Source organism: Plodia interpunctella, chromosome 8, assembly GCF_027563975.2.
Source record: "Plodia interpunctella isolate USDA-ARS_2022_Savannah chromosome 8, ilPloInte3.2, whole genome shotgun sequence".
Lineage (NCBI taxonomy): Eukaryota > Metazoa > Arthropoda > Insecta > Lepidoptera > Pyralidae > Plodia > Plodia interpunctella.
The window spans coordinates 10,611,645-10,634,868 of record NC_071301.1 but is presented as its reverse complement, the minus strand read 5'-3'; the positions used below and the strand labels follow the sequence as shown (position 1 = coordinate 10,634,868).

Genomic DNA, 23,224 nt, shown 5'->3' with positions numbered 1-23,224 from the left:
AACCAACAAAGGCTGCTACAAAATTACTGATCGGCTGCCAGGGAAAGTCGCTGCAACAGAAACGCTGCGCCGCTTGTATTAGTTCTTGCTAATGGGTTATTTTTATGCTGATTTCACACTATCGGCAAACAGTTCGCTGAACTTGGCGGTTTCGACATGCATTCCTTATCTTTTTTCTTGGTAACAAAGCTCATATTTGAATTACACCATGAAGGTTCATCGCTATTGTGAAGGTGGCATTAGGTCGCACAACACGCGGTCACCGTGGAATTATAGGGGGCTTTATAGAAATTTTGCCCAGGGCACATGCAGTGCTAAGGCCGGCGCACGCCAACACGCTGACAACTAACTATATTCTCCTAATTAAGAAGCGACATTAATAATCAACATTTTTGGAAGTGACACGTAAAAAATTACAAGCCTCTTCGGCCTTGAAAAGTGGCTCCCAGAATACTTGAATCGCAGATTTATAATGACTGTATTTGGAGATCTTAGGGACATGATATTTCGGTCACATCAAATGTAAAAACGAGATTAACATTTGGGAATTAATTAGCCTTCTGATAATGAAATATTGACAATATAAAACAGACTGGACCTCTATATATATATATATATTTAACCTTAGAGAAGAATGGTTTTAAATGTATAATATAGATACAAAAATGCCTTATATATGAAATAAGTAGGTCATGATTTGCAACTTTAATAAAACTTGGTTTATATTTCATTCAATATTGAATTGAAATGGGTCGATTCTACACACTTGATATAAATAAAATAATAAATAAATATATTAGGACAAATCACACGGATTGAGCTAGCCCTAAAGTAAGTTCTAGACTTGTGTTATGGGATACTAACTCAACGATACTATATTTTATAACAAATACATATATAGATAAACATCCAAGAGCCGGGCCAATCAGAAATAGATCATTTTCCATCATGATCCGACCGGGGATCAAACCAGGGACGTCTCGGTTCAGAGGCAAGCACTTTACCACTTCGCCACCGAGGTTGTCATATACTCGTATAATCTTTTATTTTGTAAATTGCAAAATATAAAACGAAAAATGGAGTTAAAATCAAAATCAAAATCAAATCATTTATTCAGAAATTAGGCCTTCACAGGCACTTTTTCACGTCATATTCTAAATTAAATGATGTTTAGCAAAGCTACAAACTACTAGCATTTCGGAACGACCACTGCTGAGAAGAAATGCCGAAAGAAACTCATTCAAACAGTGTTGGTCCCTATTATGCCAGAAGGGCTTACCATTTTTTAAATATAAATTTATGTATAATTTTTTATCAGTAATATAACATGTAAGTACACAATAAAGTACATGGTCAAAAGGTATACTGAAACATATTATGATTGTGATCAAGTGCTGATGAAAGGAAAATATATATACTTATGTATATATGTATAATTAACCAAACAAAAAAAAAACTTTTAATAAAAGATCGAGCTGACCAGTTCCCCCGTTACGCTAGTATGGCAAAATAAATGTACCTGTTCACATTTTCTTTTTAAACTTACTTATCAAATTTAGAAACATTTTAATATTAATCAGTAATATCTTGGTTAAATATATAGTCAAATCATTAGAAATTAGACCCTAACAGGCACTATTAACTACACGTCAAATTAAAATTAAAATGAAAAGTGTGTTTAATTGCAATAGTTTAAAAGACCTTAACCACAAAGTAACAACAATACATAATATAATTACCTACATTTGGTCAGAACCATTCACTGGTAATTTAGGATTATCCTGCCTTTAAGATTGGCTGATAAACTATCTGCCTGATAAATCTTTCATTGAAGCTCTTAATGAACAACTTTTGTTAACTCTAGGCTTTTTTACAGAGCGGTTTAAATTGAATGAAATATCCTTGTGGATTTCATAATAATAAAAAATAAGAACAATTTATCACAAATCTTAGGTTTAAATGCGTTTGTTCGCATCTAATCTGATGGAAAGCAAACATGAAGTCTTTAAGAATTTATTATTAATATTTAAAATAACAATTTATTTTGAAAGAATAGCATTTAAAATGCTATTCTTATTGTAATTACTTTGTGTATTATTTACAATATAAACAAATATTATTTTTTGTTTGTTAAATGTTTTGGTTGCGTTTTGCGTAAATTACCTAGCTGTATTTTGTAAATGAAAGAAACTATAGCACAAGATCATTAGGCAGGATTATATATCAACAATGCCGTTGTAAAAGTGATAATCCTCCCTCAAATGAGCTAACCATGATGAATACAATGACACGCGTTTTTTAGCCAAATAATTTACATAATTTGTTGAGGGGGCGGTGTTAGATTACACAGTGGGAATTTGTTTATTGTAGCTTATAGGTAGTGGATTCGATGTTATATACCGTGTATAAAGGAGAAGAATGGAAAATGTACAACTAAAAGAGAGAGAGAAAGAGAGAGAGATAGTGGGTTTGGCAAATTGGATTTTTTACGTAAAAACTGAATAGGGGAAAGATTAAGACTTATAGAGAAACGAAATAATATAATAAATATCTTTATTTCAGACAAAAAAATAGTCAATTTTGTTAATAACAATCTGGAATGTATAATTTTTAGAGAGGTCAATAAATAGGGACAAGTTACACAGATTCATTTAGTCCCAAAGTAAATTCCAGACTTATGTTATGGGATATTATAAGTAATTGTTAAATTCATCCTGAAAAAGATAATTTTCCATGAATCAGGCCCAGGAGCCCGGGTGTGGTTGTCCGGCATAATAATTAATATAGAGGTTATAATTTCTTATCATATTTCTATAAAAATGAGCCAAATCAAGGAGAGGATGGTAAATTTATCAACATAATAATATATTGTTACTTCCATTGCGTTTTGGTAATTTTATCCAAAGTATAGTTTACAATTTTGTAATGTTGCACGTGATTTCGTTGCACAAACCGTGGCTTTAGTCTAGTTTCAGTCTGTTGCGTACAACTGGATTAGTAACAGATTGGGAACAGCCCACCTTGTTTAGCTGCGACAACATAACAGACGACTGGAAGTGCCGAGATAAAAACTTTTATTCTATTAACTTGCACGCTACTCTTGAAAGTTATTTTCTAAGTAAGTATATACAAATGTAATTAATGGCTGATGAAAATGTTTAAAATAAACTCATTTATTCACTCTGCAATCATATTCGCATATATATTTGGAGCTGTGGCGCCCCGAAGCCCGGGGTCAGCTAAAAGATTTAAATAAATATATTAGGGCAAATCACACAGATTGAGCTAGCCCCAAAGTAAGTTCGAGACTTGTGTTATGGGATACTAACTCAACGATACTATATTTTATAACAAATACATATATAGATAAACATCCAAGAGCCGGGCCAATCAGAAAAAGATCATTTTCAATCATGACCCCACCGGGGATCGAACCCGGGACCTCTCGGTTCAGAGGCAAGCACTTTTCCACTGCGCCATCAATCGTTGTATTTAAGTATATAAAGTATATTTTTAGAGCTGACCCGTGGTTGTGGCGTTACACAACCAATATTAAATGCAACGTCGAGTGTAAGAATGTTTATACAAAGAGCCTTATAACAAATAGCCTTATAATAAATTGTCAGATATATTTTTGGCTTTGAATAGATACGTTGCTGGCCTCGCTCGAAATTGAAAAGATAAAATCAGATGAAACGCGGCGAATCGAGAATCCTCCTTATTGGGAATGTTACGTGCTCGCTACGTTTACGTCACGTGACGGAAGAGGTCGTAACGAACTGCGTTTATGAGTTCAGTTGACCAGTGGGTTGACCTGGATTTTGTTGTATTTGTCTGTAATATTTTATTGAATAATTTTCAAAAGAGTGCTGTCCGCGTGAGAACACCGACTTTAAAATAATTATTTTTTTATTTTTTAAATTTATAAAGAATACTTCTTCGTGTTGATTTGACTGATTGGACTATTTATAGACTATTATAAAATACTGAATCAGCATTTGCTCATCCAAAAAAGCTTTAGGACAAACTTAATTTACGGTAAGGTCCTTACATATGAAATTGGCGTTTTGTTGTACTGGCCACTTTAATCACAAATTTCTCCTCTTTGATTAGGAATTCCAAATTCAAATTTATACAGCTATTTACACATGTATTTGTGTTTCGTTAACCGTCATTCATTTGTTTTTTTTTTCTTCTGATTTTTCTGTTTGCGTCACTCAGTTTAAAAAATGGAAAAATTGAAAAATCGCGTTATTTACGAGTACGAGTTCCACCGTGGCACCAGTGCTGCGGAAACGGCTCGAAGGGTTAATGATGTGTATGGCGGTCGTGTCGCAAAAGAAAACACAGTGCGTTTTTGGTTCCAACATTTTCGTTCTGGGAATTTCGACCTGCAGAACAAGCCCCGTGGACGGCCATCGCAAACCACGTTCGAGTTAGCTTCAGGCTTCGGTGTTAGTGATAAAACTATTTTAATCCACTTGAAGCAAATTGGGAAGATTAAGAAATTTGAAAAGTGGGTACCTCACGAATTTAGTGAAGCAAACCGGCAAACGCGTGTCGACTGCTGCGTTACATTACTTAACCGGCACAATAATGAAGGGTTTTTAAATAAATCATTACCTGTGTTGAAAAATGGATTCTCTACGGTAATCGGAAACGGTCATCGCAATGGCTGGACCCTGGCCAGCCAGCCAAATCCTGCCCCAAGCGACAATTGATCCAAAAAAAATTACTTTTAAGCGTTTGGTGGACTAGTACCGGTGTCGTTCATTACAGTTTTCTCAAATCTGGCTAGACGATTACGGCAGACGTCTTTTGTCAACATTTGCAAACTATGATAAAAAAGCTAGCTGCTAAACAACCGAGGCTGGTCAATCGCTCTACGCAACTGCTGCTTCACGAAAAGGCTAGACCACACACTGCACAACAGACGGCTACCAAATTAGAGGAGCTTCAATTGGAATGTCTAAGACATCCACCGTACTCCCCGGACCTTGCTCCAACAGATTACCATTTTTTTTCGAAATTTTTGTAAAACTTCTTCCAAGGAAAAAAAATCACCTCTAATAAGGCATTCCAAACAACCTTCAAAGATCTTATTGATTTTTTTTGTAAAGGGGTCTACCTATGAGATGGCAAAAGTGTATAGATAATAATGGTTCTTACTTTGATTCAATAAATATATTATATTAAAAAATATTCTTTTTTCTTGACTTTTTGTTTCTCTTATACCAAACGCCAATTTCATATGTAAGGACCTAATATTTAGAGCTCGAAAGACAAACGATTGATTGCGTACTCTAAGGCGAGGGCCGCCGCTGACGTTGAAGTTAACGTCAAAGTTGACGGCGCAACCCACACTAAGCAGACCTATTATAGAAGGTGGAAATCATTCCCTAAGGGGTTTTCTCGTAATCCTACATTACGTCAATTTTGTTTCAAGTACTTTTACTAAGGCGAATACTAGCATTATACCTTACATAGCATTTACTGATACAGAACTTTATTTTCTTTACAACTTCATTGCTTTATGGTATCAGTTACGACGACGGAAGCTACGTAACCGGAAGTTACGATAAGACTTATTGGAGCAATTCCAACCGTATCCTCCATCGGTGATAGGACTTTGCTAACAGTAACTAGATGTCTAAAAAGTACAGGTGTTTAGTATGTTTAGTGCACCGCCGCAAACCTAGGGTGACCATCTAACCTGCACTCCTCAGGGGAATTGGGTGAAATGGTTCCAGTATGGGAGGACTGATCACGCGTCTGGTGCTCGCACTGGCGTCCCCAAAAAGTAGTAATATATAATATCTAGATGACTATAAAGCTGTGACTGGAGGTCTCTCTAGCATTAGAGAGGAATTGAATTATACTTATGTATACGCGTGATTTTGATTACCATTTGAGTACTTGTTTCAAAAAAAATTGCGATTTTCCTCCTTTGAAGTTATCCACTGGGATCTTGGTTCACAGGTACATTTTAATGATAGATGCGACCAGGGAATTCTCATATAAACCAAGTATATTTCATATATTTCTCACAAATTCTCTATATTTTTTTACATACGAAGCGTTTGCTTAAATCCTTTAACCGTAATTTTAATTACGATCGATCAGTATGATTGACTGAATTTTTTCGATTTTAATTCTCTGATAAAGGTTAAAAGTGTTAATTCTCAAAAAAATAATTTCGAGAAAATTGTTGACATTAACTTCGTTTGCGTGAATATTGGCCCCAGTGTGGAACATTTGAGTTAGCAAGACATTATTAATACTCTATTACAGAGAGAAAACACTTCTGACTTTACGATCCTTTTACACCGCAATGAATTAGCTTCACTTTGTATGCAAATTGTAAGGTGAAAATGTCACCCAATGATGATTTGCAATACCTAGTTGTTTACGTCCATAAAAACTATCGAGGATAAAAATTCTAAAACAACAAAAATATTAAAATCAACTTGTGACTTATTAAAGTTAAACTTAATAGTCTAGGAATTTTCTTTGGTACAAAACATTGCAATATTTGATAGATTTATTATGATCAAGTGTTTAAGTTAAAAACATATATAAACAAATAAGAGAATATTTTTATCTTTCCTGTCTGTGGTTATAATATTACATCAAATTATGATTCCAGCTACATTTCAACACCAGGCAATCTACTTGACCAACATTTTACACTTCCATCCACTTAATAGTCCTGATCCTACGCATCCTAACGAAAACTTGCATCATCACCTTTAACACCTTGACATAAAGTTCATATCGTGATTTCAATCCGCACCATTTAAATGAGCACTCAACCCTTATGTGGCAATACTCGAAACTTTGCGATATAGCTTGTCAATGTGTCTGAGTTAAGTGCGGGTAATGAATCAAATTAGTGAATACTATTCTTATGTTGAGTAGTAAATACTTTGTTATAGAAAATCAGGCTTTATTCAAAACTAGCTGATGCCTGCGACTTCGTTCGCGTGGCCGAACAATTTTTGGTAATGAGTCAAAATTATTAGACAAATTTAATTGTACAGACAAATGTAACGATACCTATACATACAGAAGATGCTAATCAGACTGGAAAAGTATATTTTCTATAGTTTAGTTGAACTATTATGACTCTTCTTCAGGTGTTCCAGATCTTCAATTTTTATATCTCGACAGAAAATGCTCATCAGAGTGAACAACTTTTATTAGAGCGTCAATTCTATATTCCTTATAGTTTAGCTGTGCCATTATACGTCTACATCTGGTATTCCAGATCTTCGATTTTTATATCTCGACAGAAAATGCTCATCAGAATTCAATTTTTGTTAAGTCGTCATTTCTACATTCCCTATAATTTAGCTGCACCATCAGGTGTTTTGACAAACAGGCTTTTTTTTTTAAATCTTATTCTATTACTGATTCTCTATCGATCTCAATTTTTTATATTTAAATATCTTCAATGTAAAGAAACACTTTTTTTACTGTTTTATTATATGTATTTATATATTTGGCATGAGCGAATTGATTTCTCACGGTCCCGGTCAGTTCGATTGAATAGTACGAATTCACTAAAATTACTTTAACTGTCTATGAATGGAAGATTTACGAAATAACAAAAACTTTTGTATTATATCTTGTTATGATAATTTTTTTTGTTATTCACGATTTGAAACACACGTTTCTTTTATTGATATTTGTTTTAATTTTTGTTTTAAACTCGAGTACTTATTATGTGCAAAAGATTCATAAAAATACCGTTAATAATCTACATTTTTATTTGCTCAATTAATTGGCTCGATCGATGTTTTTTTTTTGTGTCATTACTTTATTTTGGCGGTACATATTCTGTTTTTATATAGTTACAAAAATATATAATAATATAATATAGTTACAAAAAAAGAAGGTAAAATATTTTTTTAAATGTAAAATTTGTATATAATTCCTTTTTGTGTACAACTAATTGACGAGTAACCCTTTAACCCAATTTCGAGCACAACGAAAATATAAACTGAAATTTACAGTCAACAAGGCATGTCGAAACCACAACATAGATTAAATAGCAATATATAACTATTCCCATGTACGCACTGCACTGTGAATTGTGGGCGATGCAACGCATAGACAATGTCGGTGCATACAATAGAGAGTAGAGGGCTATCACACATCTGTCATGTGTTGCGATCCTTTGACACAATTTGTGTGAGTCGTTTTTAGTTGTAGTACTTTTATACATACTGATATACTCGTATAACCCAAGGTACTGCCTACCAACGGAGAATTTTGAGATGAAAACCATAGTCCACGCAAGAAAAAGTCTCAAAACATACATACAACAAGGTTGTTTGCCCCGACAACTGAAATCGGAAACATTGTATATCATTTTCTTGTTAAATATAAGCATCGAAGCCGTCACCGAACCATATAAGTTTGTTCCTGTTGATGACGATTTAGTGATGTCAATATAAACACGAACATAATTCTTAACGTAAAATCAACTGAAAAAGTCTGAAATGTCCTTACTCAATAGTAAATAAATCAGACACCACTCTAGACACAGTCGAGTGTCAATCTATTTAAAGACTTTCCGTAGGTTTCGAAATCGTAAGTCGTCTTAATATACCCATCCACATAATATTAAACCACGGACGTAGTAAAAATATAATAGTCTTGGTCACATTACATTACATACCTAGGTCAATATATCAGAGGGTATTAAATACAATTGCAATGTCTATTGGGCAAATACTTGTCAAATAGTGACTCGTTTGTCACATAAGTCACATTAACATCAATTAGTATTAACAAATACAATTGCAAAAACAACTCTATTCCAACGAAATAAGGACTCAGTGAAAACTGTCAAGCGTGATCTGCCATGATGTCGTCTGTGACAGCTGGTTGCGTGGTCTTCGTATATGGAACCTTGTAATTTGTCATGTTTAACTCGACTCACCTTTGGCATGACCAAAATTACACAAAGCGCGATTTGGTCACGGTCCTTGTTGGCTTTGTGAAGGAGGGTAGTGTGTTGCTTTCCTGAAAAACTGTTGGTCAATTGTCTTGCATAATGAGTCTTATCAAGAAGTGCTATTTGCTTATTGGTTTAAAACGTAAATAATTTTTATTTTAATCACAAAAATACTGAGTTTCAGGTACCAAATACCAATGCATTTGAATCTATGCATATTTTGAAAGAAGAAAATCTACAAGCCTAGTCTTTTATTGTGTCAATAATATACTCAAAACGATTACGATCCGAAAGATTTACTTTTTGTATGGCTGAGTAGCCGGTACATTCCTTTTAGACGCAGGATTTCCACTCCGATCGAATTGGTCTGAAACTGAAATGGATAATACTATTTCTCATTCACAACGCACCAAATTGTTGATGCGAATTAGCCTGTAATATAGACTTCATTTATTCCTAGGAATAAATCACTTCAAATATTAAAAACAATTGAGTGGCACAAATCTACTGAAATGGTGAAAACCTTTTCAGTAGATTTGTGCCACTCAAGAAATTTAAATAAAGAATTTAAAAAAAGAATTTAAATAAACAGTAATAAGTGAAAAAGGTGAAAACTTTTTTCACTTATTACTGTTTATTTAAATTCTTTATTTGGTACAATTTACAATATCCAACTATATAATAAAACCGCGCCACAAAAACCTCGCAGGGTTTATCTGGGTGTCGGCGAGTCGCTGTTATTATATTAAGGCAGGTAAAAAGTTTCCAACTTATTGTTAAATGTTTTACTCAGTTTAAAACACGTGAAATCAAGCCCTGAAACTATACACGGTGTAGATACAATTTCCCAATAATTCTCACGGTAGCCGCGCATTGTAGTTTAGGGTACAGTCAGTCAAATCAACAATCGACACGATTTCCGTCCAAAAGACGCATTCTTCAAAGGTCAATAACGTGTAAAGTATTGTTTACTCTCGATCTATCGATCATCCTCCATCAAGGGTAGATAACCTAATGGATGTTATGACCCACTTTCAGCTGATAACATCGGTGACCGTTAGTTCTTGGTAGTTGTGAGATTTCTATGTTTATTCATGTAAGGATACAACTTCACAACATATTAACAACTTGCTAACGAAAACATGCAGCGTCTGTTTTTAGCAGTGTATAAGTGTAAGTATCGTATAGACCGAACACCAAATATTAACTTGTTCACTAGTTATAGCATAGAATGCAATTATTCGTAATTGCATGGCAAGATAAGGAAGAGCGAGAGAAAGAGAGAGTTCAGAAATTAATGCATTAAATTAAATGAAACTGAAAAAATACAAATTATACACTGTTTAAATGAGTTTTTTTTTTTTGGCATTTCTTCTCAGCAGTGGTCGTTCTGAAATGCTAGCAGTTTGAAGCTTTTTGAGAAATTCCTGTAAGTATTAAATTTAACGTGAAAAAATTCCTGTAAAGGTCCAATTTATGAATAAATAACTTCGACTTTAACTTTGAAATAATTCAATTCCAAATGGATTTGAATTATTTAAAATATCTCATCAAAGAATAAGTACAGATAATAACATAATCAATTAATTATGAAAAAGTAATGATTTACATATGTACTAGTTTCCGATATGCTTTTTTTAATTTCCATGTGCGTGAGCGGTGATCTTGAAGTTGCTATTATGCATGAGAACTCTCCCATACTTAGCACAAATGGTAATTAATGTTACAAAATGTCTGTATGTATGTTCAGTGTTACACAGTATTAAATGACCATGCTGGAATGTCTTGGAAAATCTTGTGTAAGCGTTTGTGTAGTTGTCTAGTCCAAACATAGCGTTGATGAAAATATTTGGATTTTATAGTGATTGGAATAACATCTACTATTTACTGATATATGGTAGGTATATATTTTGAACACATAGCTTTGTAAACTCCATGTCATTTTATGATTTAAACAGACATTTTAGGAAATTAATTTCGTGGTGTAAATGTTTTACATAAGTTTGAGCTAATATTTGTTTTATTTTAAAATAATTCATAAATAAGTACTGTGAAGCCTATTTACATGTACTCATAAGAAAAAGTAACGGAGAGTATGTACGTACGTACGTAATCAAACAGAGCAAATCAAAGTATTTCAAACTAATTAGCGTTATACATTGGAAATCTTAACTACCTAGACTATATTCCTAATCAATTCATATTTTTTTCAAAATCAAAATCAAATCATTTATTCAGAAATTATGCCTTCACAGGCACTTCCTTTTTCACGTCATATTTTAAATTAAATGTTATTTACCAAAGCTACAAACTACTAGCATTTCGGAACGACCACTGCTGAGAAGAAATGCCGAAAGAAACTCATTCAAACAGTGTTGGTCTCTATAACGCTAGAAGGGCTTACCATTTTTGAAATATAAATTTCATTTGTCATATAATCATGGGTGAATTTCACGACAGTTTGAACGCGGCGTGTAGCGTATCATTAGTGTCGCAACATTTTAAAAAAATAAAGAATCATTTTTTTACATTTATTATTTATGAAATTAACATTGTACCAGTACTTTACTTATTTATAAAATAGGATATTTAAATTGATTACTGTGTATAGTACAATTTAACAAACACTAATGACAGCCTGCGACAGTTAAAAACGCACGTGAAATTCACCCGCATACGTACGTTTATCCCGTTCACTACGTAACTACTAACTAACGCAAATGAAGATAAATATAACTTCAACATTTAACATACACCCCACATAAATAAATAATAATAAATCTCCAAAATTTCAGGTAGCTTATGCTTGAAAGCAAAATACTCACTCAAGCATTTAGATATAATAACTACTTGTTTCGAAAGTGACATTTCTCAAAGGCATCATACGATAGTGACCGATCATTATCGATTATGTTTACCAACCGATTACAAACTCGATGCTCATAATCGTAATAGATCTGTGCATTGACATTTAGATGATTTTTATTATCGTAATAATGGTGAGGGAAAGAAATCTTTTTTCATGTATTTATTATCCCCGCAATACACTACTATCGAAGCGACCTCTCTATGTTTTGAATTTTTCAGGTAATGTTATTGCAATTACATCCTTGATACTAATAATAACACATGGCTTCAGTTCCATTTATTATACGCGTATTACATCACGTGCTGTTTATCAATATAATTGTAATCAATCTTCTTAATCAAAAACATCGCTCGAGGGCTTGTTCGTTCCTTGTAAGAATATCAGAATAATAAATAACGAAGAAACAAAATTTTAAAGCGATTTGGAATCAGCTAATCAGATTTGTAAAAGTATTTATTGGTTTTGACAGTTTCATTTAGGTTACTATTATAGATACCAGCCTGAGGGTTCCTCAGGAAATAAATTTAATTATCATAAGGTATTGGAATTCTTATATGTTTACTAATCTATTGGAAATAATTTGAACTGTTTCTGTATGTTATCATTTTGTATCCGATTAAGAAGAGACGAGATGTTTTCATTTTACTTTAAATTTGACTGTTTATAGAAAATATGAGTGAACATTTGCATCGCTTGTCCCCAGGTGTCCGGAGTGCGGATTCCGTTGACCAGGTTCACGTGTCGCGGGCGAGCGTCTGGTTACTACGCTGATATCGAGACAGGATGCCAGGTAACAACAAGTATATCCATATTGTAAGTGATGATAGTTTGCAATGGCAGTAGACATTCAAGTAACTTTTCACGCCAATATATGATCACATCATCATAATTTGAATAAAGAATTTTGAATTTATCGTCAGGCAGATACTAGGGATTTCTCACATTCGCCAGGGTATAGGTAATCTTGATATCTCCCTTTTTAGAAGATAGACGAAGGTACCCTTCTTAGAATTTTACTTGCCTCTCTCTCTCTCTCTCTCTAATCCTCAGAGTGTTCACGGTTTCACATCTCGGTTTTGTCGTCTCGAAGTTTGGGGTCCGCATATGAAATTAACCTTTAAATTTGGACCATTTGGCTGTGAATTTAAGTCTGGCATCAACCATGGAGTGCTGTTGTTGCTTATTAGTCACTTCATAATGACGAGAATTTGAAGTGCCTAATTCTAAGCCAGAAACCATACGTTTACTTATAAAACCAAATGTTTTTAAAGTTTATGACAAATTCCTAAAATGTCTAAACCAATGTACAAAAAGGGAATGTGATATTCATCAGAATGCATTATTTAGATACGTAAATGCCCTTACTGGTTTTAATGAGCTATTCAGAGATGACTTTATGTAACCTTATGAAACCTTACTATATGGACGTGCGCCTATTTTACCTAATCTATTTGTCTTTTCCCTGTAAAAAAATCGAATGGAAAATCTTCATATTCTTGTTAACCTATCGAGATAAACTGCGGATGGTCGAGTGAGGGAAGGGAAGACGAAGGACAGATTGATAGACCGAGAATGTGGACTTTTGCCCAACCGTGGGTTACCTATATAAAAAAAATCTTCTCTCTATTAAGTAAAGATCCCTTTCTAAGCTCTATCGGAATCAAAGTCCTACTTTTTTTATGACATCTCCATGCATGAAGTTATAAAACTTATTGTTACGCACTTGAGCTTGTAAATCTTTATATAATCTCGGCTATCATCAATTACCTGGCGTGTGGTGAAGCAGGAAGTGTTTGCATGGAATTGGTAATTGCATGCGCATTGCCTAGTCAACCAGGATGCACTCGCGTTTTTGTCAGTAATTACAAACACGCATATATGGGCAATAGAATAAGGGCTTTTTTTGTATTGGCTTTTCGTTCTTTTCCTATTTTTGAGCTATAGATATATTTGTTATTGGATTTTTAGGCTTTACTTTGAAGCATTTTAGAGATATAGATTGATATGGCGGGACTAAAAGATCAGTTTATTTATCTTCTACATTAGTAAGTTACTTCAGCAAATTATTTTTTATCAAGCCATTATTTTCGCTGTTAGTTAGCCTCTCAATTTTTTCCTTAACTCTCGTTTCTCCGTAGATTTATGCTGGATTGGATGATAGACCTAAATTAAGATTTTATTTCGAAGAAAACACACATATTCTTGCACCTTAAGTCGAATTGCATAATTCTAGATGCAAGACGTGAATTAAAACTGCTCAATTCATTCAATTTGACACTATTCCTAGTTATAATATGGACGAAAATTAAGTACATACCTAAAATACTTTTTTTATATATAAAAAAAAACCTATTTTGTTTAAAAATAAACTAACTTACCTTATACGAAAATAATAAATATCAATAACTCATCGAACGAAATGTAAAAACAAATTATCGCCTTGTACGCTGCGCCCACGCATGTAACGTCTACCATCGCGCCTTGTTTGGCTATGCGCCTACAACCAGATGTGTCACATAAACTTGTATCATTCATGATAGCGTATGATATTTATCCTTTTATACTCAGGGTCAAGAACAGAAAAAATAAAAATTAGTTGACATATTTTTATTTGTCATTTTAAGCTATTAACATTTGACCGCGGCTTCGCCCGCGTTTGTTTCCCACGAGAGTCCGGGATGTAAAGTTTTTCTCCGTGTGTATGCTGAATTTCACAAGTATTGTTTGTTTAAATAACGCGTGAAGGTAACAAACAAATATACAAACTAATTTTTTCTTTTAAATAGGTATAATAGTTGGGATGGGATTGGTGGTTAGGATGATTTATTCAGTTTTTCAGTTTCTATTTTTATTCTTAGATATAGCTCTACCTTTGACTAAGCTAGCATGTATGGCGTACTGACAGCTTAAAAAGCTTTGATAGCTGTCAGGCAACAACAGAAGCCTGACGTCAAGAAGGCCGGTCCTAAAATAAAACAATTTATTTCGTGCCCCGGTCTTCGGGGCGTCACAGTCATAGATAATTTTTATTTCAGCTTTACAAATAAATTCTGGGTTTTCTTGACCTACATTCGTTTTTGTGTTTATTTTAGAGCTGAGATTTTGTCGTCATATTGTCCATACCAAAGGTAGAAAAAGAAAGTACGAAATATGGTAACACAATATCATTATGTAATTTGACGACCTTGGTTGCGCAGTGGTAAAGTGCTTGCCTCTGAACCGAGAGGTCCTGGGTTTGATCCCCGGTCGGGTCATGATGGAAAATGATCTTTTTCTGATTGGCCCGGGTCTTGGATGTTTATCTATATATGTATTTGTTATGTAATATAGTATCGTTGAGCTAGTATCCCATAACACAAGTCTCGAACTTACTTTGGAGCTCAATCTGTGTGATTTGTCCTAATATATTTTATTTTTATATTTATTTAATTAATCCATACTAATTTTATAAAGAGAAGAGATTTGCATATTTGTTTGTAACAAATTAACCCAATCACTTCTGGACCGATTTTAATGACATTTGGCACAGGGAGAGACGATACTTTTTAAAATTATGGTTTCACCCAAATGAAGCCGGGACAGTCCGGTAGTGTTATGCATTTATTAGATAACATATAACATTTTTCGTCTTTACAACTACATAAATGACGTAATTTCTTCTATGTTTAGAATCAAAAGCTTTCATCGTTATGAAGCGAAAGGTTATTTATTAATAACTCATAGTCTACATTTTTAATAGTAATAAGTTCTTCGTAGTGGCATAACTGGCCGTTACGTCGCCGTGCGGAGATACCGTACCCACCGTCTGTATAACTGAATAATTCCAAATCGTCATTTTAATTTCGACGCAATTTATTGTCGCCAATCATAAAGAAAGATGTCGCGTGAATGGTCACACGAGACGATGCATCACACGGATAAGTTGCGAAAGGTCATGATAGTGTCAGACGATATGAGTGTGAGGGTTATTTGCTGTGGAGCATAATATTCGACCGATGCCCGAATTTCTCCATACCTATTAGACATTATAAATGCAAAAGTAACTTCGTTTGTTTGTTACCTCTTCACGCTTTATCTACCTAACCAAGAAATTCATTCCAAGAAAAAGTACATTTCCCGTGGGAAGTTCGCGCGAATGAAGGGGCGGGTAAAAGCTAGTTTTAGTAATTATTTTTAGTTTTAGTATTATTAGTTATTTCAAACTCGCAATTTATCCAAACTACCGTCAGGCTGTCAGCCAAAAATCTAGAAAGCGTAACTAACATTTTATCAGTCCAACATGTAAAGCAATACTTGATGAAATAGAAAATATCGGTGCTTGCATAATTATAAAGGTCTGGACATTGCGTCAAGCGTAAAATAAAAAAAAAAAGCCAGGGAGCTCAGCGCGATTTCACGAACGACGGACGGACTTATTGGTAGAAATAGAATAAGCTATCCTATCGCTTATGAGAAGACGTTGTTTCTTTGACTACATAATGTTACAATGATACATATTCCACGTTATTTTCGCTCACAGACCAGCATGAAAGACAAAGCTATCAAATAAACGCGAATAAGCAAATTAATTCTTCTAATATGAGTAAAATTCACCGTAAAAGGTCAATAAAGTCGTTCGCATTTGCATAGCGCCCGGTAATTATAATCTTTAAAAGAGGCCTTGACACGACCAAGAAATGTTACTGTTCAATGAATGAGAGTCTATTGTTATTATAGCAAGTAACTGATACGTAGAATATGTGTAATTAACATTCCAAGCGTTATAGATGGATGATGTCAAGATGGTTAAGAATAGTTCGACTTAATAATTAACAGTAGTTACCTAAATGGCTTTTACCTACAACTTTGTGAGCTTGGTATTAACAATTAAACGCATTTAATATAACGCTATAGGTTATGATTGAGATCTTTTGACGTAGTGGTTAGTATTAATAAATATATTAGGACAAATCACACAGATTGAGCTAGCCCCAAAGTTAGTTCTAGACTTGTGTTATGGGATATTAACTCAACGATACTATGTTTTATAACATATAGCCAATCAGTAAAAGATCATTTTACATCATGACCCGACCTGGGATCGATCCCGGGACCTCTCAGTTCAGAGTCAAGCGCTTTGCCACTGCGCCACCGAGGTCGTCAAATCAATCTGTACGTAGCAATATAGCTGTTGATTTTCGTCTGCAGTGACCAAAGTCCGCTTATATCAATAAATACAATAACCGAAACGGTATTTTTTTATGATAGTCCTAATAATTCGTCAGTAATAGTAAATATGATTTTTGCTAGCAAAGGGCTCACTCTTGGAAACAGTAATGCTTGGATGTTTGCCACCGTACGTAAATAGATTATCACATGCTTTATCAGAAAGCGGTTAAACAGGCCTTAATTGATATTAAAAACACTTTGTTATTACAAGGAAAGAATGTAACATGTAATATAAATTTATCTACAGAATTGTGTCATTTTAATGGCTTTATATTAATGTTCTCCTAAAGAGCTTGAGCCAGAGACCTTAACATATAAATGGTGCTATTTGATTCATTTGTTATAGTCTGATACATTAATAAAGTGATAAAGACTTTCTCTACTTATCCCTTTTATATTACAATAAGTACCTATCGATGGTTACAGTACAGTCAACAGCTCATCAACCTACCCAAAATCATTGGAAACTCGCCCCTATACCGCGTCATAAAGGTTCGTGCAGGCTAACTTGAAGTGCTGTTTGACTGTACGTTAAAACATAATATAAAGAGGCGTGGTATATGGAAACGCTGACCATGCTCGGAAGGGGGAAGAAAACGGCTGAAATGTTGATGAACGAAAATAACCTATTACATATGATTACAGAAAAAAATGAGTCTTTCTCAAAATATTGAAATTAAGAGTTTATTTAGGATGCCTAGTGTGGTAATTTTAGTCTAGTTTACAATTAAAACATTACAATATTATCAGGCTAATCATATTAACGCCTGAGAATCACGATGTCGTAAACATAAGTGGCACTTAGGTCACAATAGGATTCGCACGCTACCGCGCAAAATGTGGGAGCCCTGACCTATACTTACTGCGCATGCTTCGACCGTTTACAAAGATGGCGCTCCAAAAAGGGCAGTTACCGCGTTATGAACTTACGAATTGAAGTGACGTATTGTATTAGACTTGAAGCGCATCCAATTTAAAATGTGCTTAAACAGGTCCTCGAAACGCACCGTCATATGAAATCAAATCGTTTATTCGACGACGACCTCGGTGGCGCAGTGGTAAAGTGCTTGCCACTGAACCGAGAGGTCCCGGGTCGGAACCCCAGTCGGGTCATGATGGGAAAATGATCTTTTTCTGATTGGCCCGGGTCTTGGATGTTTAATTATATATGTATTTGTTATAAAATATAGTATCGTTGAGTTAGTATAACACAAGTCTCGAACTTACTTTGGGACTAGCTCAATCTGTGTGATTTGTCCTAATATATTTATTTATTATTTATTTATTCAGAAATTAGGCCTTTACAGGCACTTTTTCACGCGTGCCACTGAAGTCAATTCAAAAATATTACTTTGTTACTCAAATGCGCGCCAATGTTCAAAGTTTGAATAGTCGTTGTTTGTATACCGCTGACCAGGTAGGTCACCATCGCGATTCGAAGAATAATATATGCATTTTATACGGTGCATTAAAACTATGTGCTACGAGGAAATGTATATGATTGCCTTGCATTCTTTATTTGATTTGTCCATATAAATTTATTTTAAGAGATGGTGGCGCTTGCTGGTAATTCGCTTTTGTGTGGGAATAGTCGTGCGTGAGCAAATTTAATTCTAGTTGATGATTATTATCAGCTAGTGTGTGTAAAACAATGATCATACACTCCATCAATATTGGAATCAGTGTTTTGTAAACAACGCTAATATTTTTCATAGATGTTTTTATACATATTAATAAGTTTTAATTATGGTGACTATTTTAATTGTGGTGACGCCGCATGATCTAATTGCCTAATAACCTAGTGCCTTGTACTAAACACATGTGGATGAATGCCGCCGTATTAATTTATAAGCTAAATGTTCATGAATTATAGCTTAAGTGCATTATTTTACAAGCGCCTATTGTCTAAGTATACTGGCTGTATGTCGCGACGCCTTCGCCTAAAAGGTCACAGAAAATATTTTACGGTGCGTGCATTATACAATGAGTCCTCGAAAGGAGGTTGGGTATTAGCTAAAAGCACCTAATTTTAATTGATCCTATAATAGTAAACGGTATTGTTAAAAAGAGTACCTTGTTACCTAATAAACAATTTTTCTCTCTCTTTCGAGTGTTTTCCCGTTTTCTTCCTCAACCGTTAAGTTAAGAAAGGATCCGCTTTCCTATTTGTTTTGTGCTCCATTTCGTACGATCTGTGGCAAACCACAAAAGATTTATGAACAATCTAAAATCCAGAAAAACCTGCGCATGTCTAGCCAAAGGTCGTGAAAAGATCAAAGACCAATCCATTTGTACTTGCACTTTTTTTATTATTGAACTGAACTCCATTCAGTGTACACTTTATAGTGCGTTCGTGAACGGAAAAACTCAATTTTTAGATCCATGAAATAATCTTATTGAATTAGATTTCATGCCCCTTGTTTCACAGATGATTCGATTGCAGCGGTACGTTACCTCGAATTGGGTTACATGCAAATTTTCATTATTATATGCACTGGCATTGTCCTAAGATTTCATCTGAAATTTTGGATAGACATATAATACAAAATTGGAGCTGTGTGTGTATTTTTAATTTATTTTATGCTACAAATAAATACATTTCTATTTCTATAACATGAATAATTTATCTTGGCATTAAAAAAAAGTATTTAATTGGAAGTACATAAGTAAATCTAATAATAAGCTTATGTTTATTACGTAGATTATCTAGAAGAAAGAATAGCTGTAGTTAATTGTCATCTATAGCCGAGATTAAGGTGCATTGGTCGATTGGCCTTGCAAACCAGTTGATAAACTCTTGATAAACAAACTAAATAAGCTTTATTAATAAGTAGATTGTCTAGAAGAACCTAAATAAAAATAAAAATAAATAAAATAAAATTCATTTATTTCGGACAACAAAGATCCATATACACGACTTTATAACAATTTAGCAGCAGTTGTCAACCACGTAGCTAAGTTACCACGGGGCATTCGTCGATTGATCATTGAAACCAAATAACAAATCAATAGTATTAAAAACTCAGAATTGGACCTTGTTTTGCATTCCATTCATAAACCCATCGACCACAATATCAGACAAAACATCGCTAAAAAAATGGCCTTTATAATCTCACTTTCGTCTCGATGTTGTTGTAAACATAACGAGCGCTCAAACCCGCGACCCTCCGCCTCAATGATCCACTAAACCAGTTGCCTCACCTTGACCTTTGTTGACGTAACTTGCGCCTGCGCACACAGAAGTGAAGAGAAAGCGCTATGAGTATGAATGCCGCATTTTTAATCCACTATGAAAAGAGAGGTTTGTTTTTTAAAGAAATATTTCATCAAACTAGTATTATATGTTGTTGCGAACAACGTGTTTGTCTAGATGTTTGTCTCTATTATGTACATACTATCGATCTAAGTATATGGTAGCCATATTTAAAATACTTTTTCTCCCAGATTGACTATGTTCAAATCGTTTCAAATTTTATGTTTTATTTTTTGTGAACAATATTTTATTTTAATTTTGATATTTCTCTGAAACTGAAATAGCTTTATATACTTATTTCGATATTTTTATTGTAGTCGATTAGTAAAATCCATCTTTTACGGAACTCGATAATAGACGAATAAACCAGTTAGAAGCAAGGTCAGGTGGCCTATAAGAATACAATTAAAACTGGTGAAAATGTAGATCACTGTTATACCAGTTTTGTATGATATAACATTGTGAATTATGTATGTGCAAATAGAGTAGCAAGCTTCCGTTCTTAGATGTAGAGCGCGCGACACTCTTATAATAAACTAACAGCAAGTCCCGGCTTCGCTCGTGTAAAACCATAATTACCTTTCTTGTCTATTAAAAAAAATCTACATCAAAATCCGTTGCGTAGTTTTAAAGATCTAAACATACAAAGTATAGACAGCGGGAAACGACTTTGTTTTAGACTATGTAGTGATGAACTTGAAAATTATTCGTAATTTATCAAAGTAATAAAGCTCAAACATTGTTTACAATATATTTATATACTTCTTGTTCAAAATCGGAAATTTTCTCATTGAGATATAACCATCTTCAAACACTATAATTTTTTAGTTTCACAAACATAACAAAATTGAGGGTTTTGACGACCTCGGTGGCGCAGTGGTAAAGTGCTTGCCTCTGAACCGAGGTCCTGGGTTCGATCCCCGGTCGGGTCATGATGGAAAATGATCTTTTTCTGATTGGCCCGGGTCTTGGATGTTTAATTATATATGTATTTGTTATAAAATATAGTATCGTTGAGTTAGTATCCCATAACACAGTTCTCGAACTTACTTTGGGACTAGCTCAATCTGTGTGATTTGTCATAATATATTTATTATTTTCATATTTATAAAAAAATTAAACAAAATCATGTCACTCAGAATATAATTGTGTAAAATAGAATAACATGTGTATTGTACTTGTTGAATCCTCTTTACTTCTTTTAGGATAATTGAACCTGAAATTAGCGTCGAAATGAAACAAATGAAAATAGATACATATTTATGTTCTCAACATGCAAGCTCTGTAGAAAATAGTTACTTTAAATATTAAGTTCTAGTGACGAAAATGTGACTATGATAAATTGCTGCCATTTATTAAAGCTGGTTAAGAATATGTTATACGTAAAAATTGTGGATATAAATGCTTATAATATGATATGCAGTGTCAAACATCCAGTCACATTCAGGTTTATAAAATCGGTTTTCAATTAGTTTATATTAATTTTCGATTATTCTAGATAGTTATTTTTTTTTGAACGTTTACTTTAGTGTAATGCATCCATGTCATATTTATATGTCTTCTGATTTTGATTAAATTTATCTATGCCATTAAATTGTTAAGTAATAAATTTAATTTACTAAATACGCTCAACTTTAAAACAAAAATATATATTTAAGGTCATCTCATAGCTTTATTGAAGAAGTATTACCTACCTTTACTGGCGAACCCATTCAGTATCGTCTTCAACCATGGTAGAAGAAATACCCCGCAGCGTCCCCCAGCCCGTTGTCGGAGCACCTTCCACCTGGATCTAGTTTACCTTGGCCGATATGTAAAGTTATTAATAGGCTCCGAACACAAGTTGGCCGAATCAACGGAGACATGTCCAGGGATTACAGCTCAACCAACGCCTGCAAATTTAGTGCCTCTCTGACAACCATGGCTCACATATTGTTGTGCCTTGCTTGTTACCACCTGCACACTAAAGGACCTGTATGACGCCGCTGATAATGCCGTATATGTGGCGTCGTATTGGTTAATTTTGACTATGTATCTGATTGAGCTGCTCTTGGTCACGTCTACCTTGAGCTCGCTTCATTTTCACATAGTTCATCAATTCGTGACTGCGAGAATGATTGACGCATTCGTACTATTCGTCTTCTTTATTTCAAATCAATATAGTATAGTGATAGGGAAACTCAATATGAATTTTATGAGAAAACAAATATTTACCTGATGATGATACCTTTTGGAAATTCGAGTAAACTTTATGTTTTTTTTCTTATTCGTCTTTGGTTGAGTCTTGAACACTTTTTTTTTTTTTTAACGTGTGGAAAGACCCTCGTCCCGTCCATCCGGCCACGGGAAGCCGGACAGGTGTGTGGGAAGTCTTGAGCACTTATGTTATCTATGAATACATTAGAAAATTAATCAAAAACTGCCCATTGAGATACGGCGACAATAGCGATGAATTTGTGTAGGTCCGACCGACAAGAGCATAGCGCTTAAATAAGAGGATATGTGGTCGACTGTACATAACGAATTGAAAAGAAGTAAACACAGTCACGGCTAGAAGTTTCCCAACAGATAATTTCGGGACCATCGCGGTCAGAAATCACCAAATCGCCGCGAAATTGTGTAACGTCCACGATTTAATAATATCAATTCGTCACGGTTTGACCCGCCTAGCCACCACATGAAATACACAGGCGATAACCACACTTTATATATTTTGTCCAAGTAATTTTGAATTATTTATTAACATTTTTAAGTATCTTAGTGGCCTCTAGCAGATTCCGTGTTTTTTGACTTGAAATGTACCCTGTATTATTTATGAAGTTCTAGTTTATCTCTAAGCAAAATATAATGAAAACTTCTCTTTAAAATATTAGTATGAAAGTATGGATTGATAACGAATGCTTTAGTCATTAGCAGAAGCATTAACTGTAAT

At 34.1% G+C, this 23,224-nt stretch overlaps 1 protein-coding gene across 3 annotated transcripts in view; it reads left to right on the top strand.

The window, feature by feature from the left end:
* Window positions 1–23,224, top strand: part of js (jiangshi) — a 49,025-nt gene that overhangs the window by 14,163 nt on the left and 11,638 nt on the right. For all 3 annotated transcript variants that reach the window (XM_053748493.1, XM_053748494.1, XM_053748492.1), the window contains exon 3: window positions 12,535–12,621. In XM_053748493.1, the coding sequence (XP_053604468.1) occupies window positions 12,535–12,621 (87 nt within the window). The remainder of the gene's footprint in view (window positions 1–12,534; window positions 12,622–23,224) is intronic.